Here is a 5463-nt window from a genome sequence, read left to right as displayed (position 1 = left end):
ACCTACACCTGGACCTGCACCTACACCTGGACCTGCACCTACACCTGCACCTACACCTACACCTGGACCTACACCTGGACCTGCGCCTACACCTGGACCTACCATTCTGTGTTCGTCTGTCTCTCCTTCCTGTCCTCTCAACCAGCCGGTCAAAGCAGATGGTCTCTTGTTCTGAGCTGGTTCTGCTGGAGGTTTCTTCCTGTTAAAGGGAGTTTTTCTTTCCACTGTCTCCACTGTGCTTGCTCAGGATGGGAGACTGCAACGAAGCCAAGATTCATCTTGTCTGCTGGATTCCTCGGATAGAGAACTTTACTAACTGGCTTTTATGTGAATGTTCCTGTAAAGTCCCTGAGACAACTTTGTTGTGATTTGGTGCTATAGAAATGAACTGAAATGAATTAATGTTGTACGAGATAGCATCATTTGTTGTTTTTCAACGTTTGTCCTAAACGGCTACAATTGCGTCATATCTTAACACAAGGATCAGTTAGTGCAAAACTCTGCCATAAAGGCAGAAGGCAAAACGTATTTCTTCAAGGAGTACTGACTAAATGTAAATACACACATAAACCCACACTGCCATTAGGGCAGAAGAGACCATTGACATGTGAATCAGAGGAGCTGTAAAGAGAAGTGCAGTGAGAGGCCTGCAGGCTGTACTCAGCTAAACTGGGAACATGTCGGCTCAGGACGAGTCACAACATAAAGCTTGTGCTGCTGAGCTGAGCTCCAAAACACACTGCGGTTTACTTTTAATAAAAGAAACACATTTCTAGATCTTCATTAAGATTATGTTTTTTAAAACATACACTAGTTAATAGTGGTGGTGCAGAGGTTAGAGAGGGTGAGTGTGGGATTGCAAGGTCACTGGTTCAATCCCCTGGAATATGTGAGGACTGAATAAGATGACAGTCAGGCTTCTTCTTTAAACCCCGCCCCCTTTAAAAAAATAAAAAATAAAATAAGAGCAATATTCTTTTTCTCACTTAGAAAAACAAGAATTTAACTTTTTAAAATTGGTAATTATCTTTTAAGAACATCATGTTTTCCATTTCATCAGTTTTATTTTTGTTAAACTGCATCCATCATCGGGCGTTATGAAATATATAGTCTTCCAGAAGTGCCAGCAGCTTGAACTTCTTCATATTGATTGTAGTGATTGTGTTTGTGCGCAGCAGCAGGAGCAGGATATCCTGACACTTCCGTCCATAAAAAGCACGTCTCTTAAAAGCACAATGCACATGGAGTACACGGCGTCTACCACAGGTTGCCAGTTCTACGCTGTCGCAGTCAATAACTTCTCCATCTGTTCAGCAGGGGAGGCAGCTGAAGCCTCACCTGCAGTGAGTTTTAAATGTATTAACCAGATTTAACCAGACAAATCCCACTGAGATCACAGATCCCTTTGTCAAGGTTGGCCTGGGCCTGAAGGCAGACTAACACGCATGTTGTTGGTCTGTGGGAGAAAACCGGAGCACCTGGAGAAAACACACGCAAGCACGAGAAGAACATGCAAACTCCACACACAAAGACCCCAGGTCCAACCGGGGATTGAACCCAGGACCTTCTTGCTGTGAGGCAACAGTGCTAACCACTGAACCGTCGTGCTGCCAGTGATGACAACAAAAACAACCGACACCCTGATGTCCCCCATCGCTGAGGGACTTGAATAGTGCATGTCTGTAGTCTTTGAGATGAGTGTTTTTCAGGGAATGCACGTTCCCCTTAATGTTTCTGGTGCATATTTAAGTGGGTAGAGTTCCATTGTGTAGTAGAACAGAGGGTGTTGCTTATGTAAGTGTGAACGCAGTGGGGCAGTGATACACGGGCGTACGGAGTACAGCCACTAGAAAAGCTGAAGAATGTCAGTATATCCACTTCAAAGTGTCCAGTGACACATGACGCATCATTAGACCCGTGTCATCGGTACGTTCAACACTTCTCTAACAATGTGTCTGTAGCAACACTTGTTTATTACACTCACTAATCCAGTGAATTACTGTGTAATTAATACTTCTGTACGCACTACTTCATACTTGAACATGTTCTGCTTTGATACTGTTTTATAAATTATATAACATGTTGTTAATACAAAGACAAGTGTTGTACTAAGTTTGCTGTTCTTTTGTTCAAATATAAGCGTCAAAGAAATTTGGAAATGTTCAATATGTTTAAAACTCAAAATAAATTGATGATTAAATTGAACCAGTGTACTTTGGTTTCTAAGCGCAGTATACGCACCACCAAACAGTCGACGACACCACTGTGTGTGTGTGTGTGTGTGTGTGTGTGTGTTTGTTTGTTTGTTTCTTGCCTGAGGCAGCACATAGTGATGGATCCTGGTGAGTGAAGGGAACAGTTAAATTCCAGACAAGGCACAATGGAGGAGCCAGGGGGTGGACATTGGTGGCCTTGGACACCCTAGAAGCTACACTGTTAAGCAATATAAAACTGGAAATGATAGGGATGGTCCATTTGTTTGTACCAACATGCTGTATCTTGGACTTTGATGTGGCAACCCAAGTGTTGACAGCAACTTTCTTGCTCCTAGATGAAGGCACAAGCCAAAATGGAAGTTGTAGCATCACATATGTTTCAAGTTATGCTCACAACACAGACGGACAGACGGATGGAGGTTGTTTCCAATTCCCCCTCTTTGCTCAGGGGTACAATACAAACAAGCATACAGTAGTACAAAGAAATAATCTTTGTATCATATTTAACTACTATTATAAACACAATTTCTGTATGACATGTTGTTGTTTTTTAACACAGTTCTGTCTAATCTGTGATTGTGTCCATTTCCTGCAAACACAATGCAGATTAGAAAAGAAAGGCAGTCATTCCCTCCTCCTCTTAAAGTCCAACACAAATCAATCTAAGCGTGCTAACGTCAAAGAGCGGAACTATTTCTTTAAGCCTGAAACACAAACCTAACAAGTGACTGGGAAAGATTTGAGGTTAAAAAGAGGAATAACTGTTTTAAATCCATCTTGTGTGGCTGCAGCGCCTCTGTCACATTTCAGGCTGGGATGTTATCAAGTTAAGCTTTTAGTAGATTATGTGATATGACAAGATAAATGTTTAAAGGCTGACACTGAGAAACGTGTTCAAATAACTGCGAGTTTCCAACTCATACAGTCCATCAATACTTTTAAATGCTTCAACGAGAAGCCCCTGAAGCCATTGCTTTCTGTAAATAACAACAGAAACATTATTCTCTCATGCTTTACAAGTGGACATTCTTAATTTAATCCCAACATATTAACCATAAACATCTTTTTGGGTTTGGAGAGCTGGAGATCACTTCGTCCTGGGATAAATGCTAACTTTATTCTCTCACAAGCGTTCAGCTGATGTTTCAGCTGATGTTTCAGCTGATGTTTCAGCTGATGTTTCAGCTGATGCTTTGGCTTGGTGTTGCTGTCTGAATGGAATAAGATGTATTCACACTTAAAACATTAGTTTTCCCAAAATGCTTCACTGTTGTGTTGCATGTATTTGTATTGATGTGATGTTGTTGGTATGACAGACAGAGACCAGGCTTGAGTTCCTCACCTGGGTCATGGTGTTCATGTTCAGCAGAGAATGGTCCTCAGCATGGCTCGTAAACCCCTGCGATCAGCTCTCAGTAGGTCAGCTTCCTCCAGCTCTTCGCTGCACACACCTCAGTGCTGCCCGAGCACATAACCTCCTGTGTGACCGCAGGTCCAGCTTGGATGAAGTTCTCTCCGTCCTCCCAGCTCACACGAAGAGAAAAGATGGAACTGTTTCTGTTATTCCTGAGCGCTCGTGCTGTGGTTGTAATCTGGGCTCACACAGCTCTCTGCTTCTTTTTCCTCCTGCTCCTGCTCCTGCTCTGCCTCAGCTGCACCCCCTCCTCCTCCACAAGCCTCACTGTACACAGCATTAGTAAGTCAAAGGGGAGGGGTGGGGTGGAGGGATCAGAGGGATAGACTCTGTCTGAGTGTACCATGTGACCTTATGGTGTAGTAGGATTCCCTAGCAGCTGTCACACTCATTCTTCCAGTGAGAGCACCACACACTCCACGGTGAGCGAACTGTCAGCTGGGAACACCAAGCTTAGTCCGAACCCCTGCTGCAGAGTAAAGAACATCATTTTATTTAGCAAAATAACTGGGAATAAAAAAATCCAGGTTTTATATGAACCCATCATGATTCTCAAGATGTGGGAGAAGCAGAGAAAATGTTCCTGTTCTACAGGAGCTGCTCTGTTTGCATTTCTTTACTTTTGTTTTATTTTTAGTGCAATTTTCTGTCAGCTGACTGGTTGGCTTTGGACCTTTAAGCAGCTCAGTTTGGTTTGGTCTTATTTCCACTCACAGCTGTTTAGTGAGCTACCATGTTTTAGTCTGCTGGCAAGTGCTAGCCTAGACCTGCATTGGATGGATGGACGGATGGATGGATGGATGGATGGATGGATGGACGGATGGATGGGTGGATGGATTGGTGGATGGATTGGTGGATGGATGGATGGATGGATGGATGGATGAGTGGGTGGACGATGGATTTTTATTCAGTAATTTCACTTTGTTAATAATGTTTTTATTTATCATAAAGTCCAGTTTAAATTGACCATGACTGATTTATGACAACAATAAAAGCATAAAACAAACAAGGGGGTGAATAATTTTTTATAGGCACATGTGAATATTACATATAAAAACTGTTTATAACATAAAAAAAACTATAACTAACAACAACAAAAAAAAAGGTTAAATCGTGTCATCTGGACCAGTTTCTTTAAGTGAAGAAACATTTTGTCCCCCATCCAGAGGACTTCCTCAGTCTACAGCCTGCCAACCTTAGGTAGCCTTCACTGCTGTGTTTCAAGTCAACCTCCTGCTGGAATCTCAGAAGCAGACTTTTAACACATGCAAACAGAGCACACCCATCCAAAACAATCAATCATCATCAATAGCAATCAAATGTTTTATGCCAGGTCCAAACCATCCACATGCCTGCTAGATCCCATCCCAACCAGACTGTTTAAAGAGGTATTCCCCCTAATTAATGTCCACATTTTGGATGTACTTAATTTGTCTTTAATGGATGGTTATGTACCACAGAGCTTTAAGGTTGCTGTAATTAAACCTTTACTTAAGAAGTCTGACCTTGATTCAGAAATTCTGACCAACTATAGACCTATATCTAATCTAACTTTCATCTAGAAAATTCTAGAGAAAATAGTTGCAGGTCAGTTGCGTGAACATCTACAAAGAAATAATCTGTTTGAAGAGTTTCAGTCAGGGTTTAGAGCTCATCATAGCACAGAAACAGCACTAGTAAAAGTCACTAATGATATTCTCATGGCCTCAGACAATGGACTTGTGTCTCTACTGGTCCTGTTAGACCTCAGTGCTGCATTTGATACAGTTGATCACAATATTTTACTACAGAGGCTTGAATATGATGTTGGGATTACAGGAACAGCTCTAAAAT

General features: G+C 42.0%; 1 protein-coding gene across 1 annotated transcript in view; it reads right to left on the bottom strand.

Moving 5' to 3' along the window:
• LOC119424102 (rho GTPase-activating protein 23) overlaps positions 1–3855 on the bottom strand; it is a 188805-nt gene extending 184950 nt beyond the window's left edge. The window contains exon 1 of the mRNA XM_037691572.1: positions 3559–3855. Coding sequence (XP_037547500.1) covers positions 3559–3576 — 18 coding nt within the window. The 5' untranslated portion in view covers positions 3577–3855. The remainder of the gene's footprint in view (positions 1–3558) is intronic.
• Positions 3856–5463: the final 1608 nt, after the last annotated feature.

Source organism: Nematolebias whitei, chromosome 17, assembly GCF_014905685.2.
Source record: "Nematolebias whitei isolate Nwh7 chromosome 17, NemWhi1, whole genome shotgun sequence".
Classification (NCBI taxonomy): domain Eukaryota; kingdom Metazoa; phylum Chordata; class Actinopteri; order Cyprinodontiformes; family Rivulidae; genus Nematolebias; species Nematolebias whitei.
The sequence above is the reverse complement of the archived record's forward strand: the minus strand, read 5'-3'. Positions and strand labels throughout refer to the sequence as shown.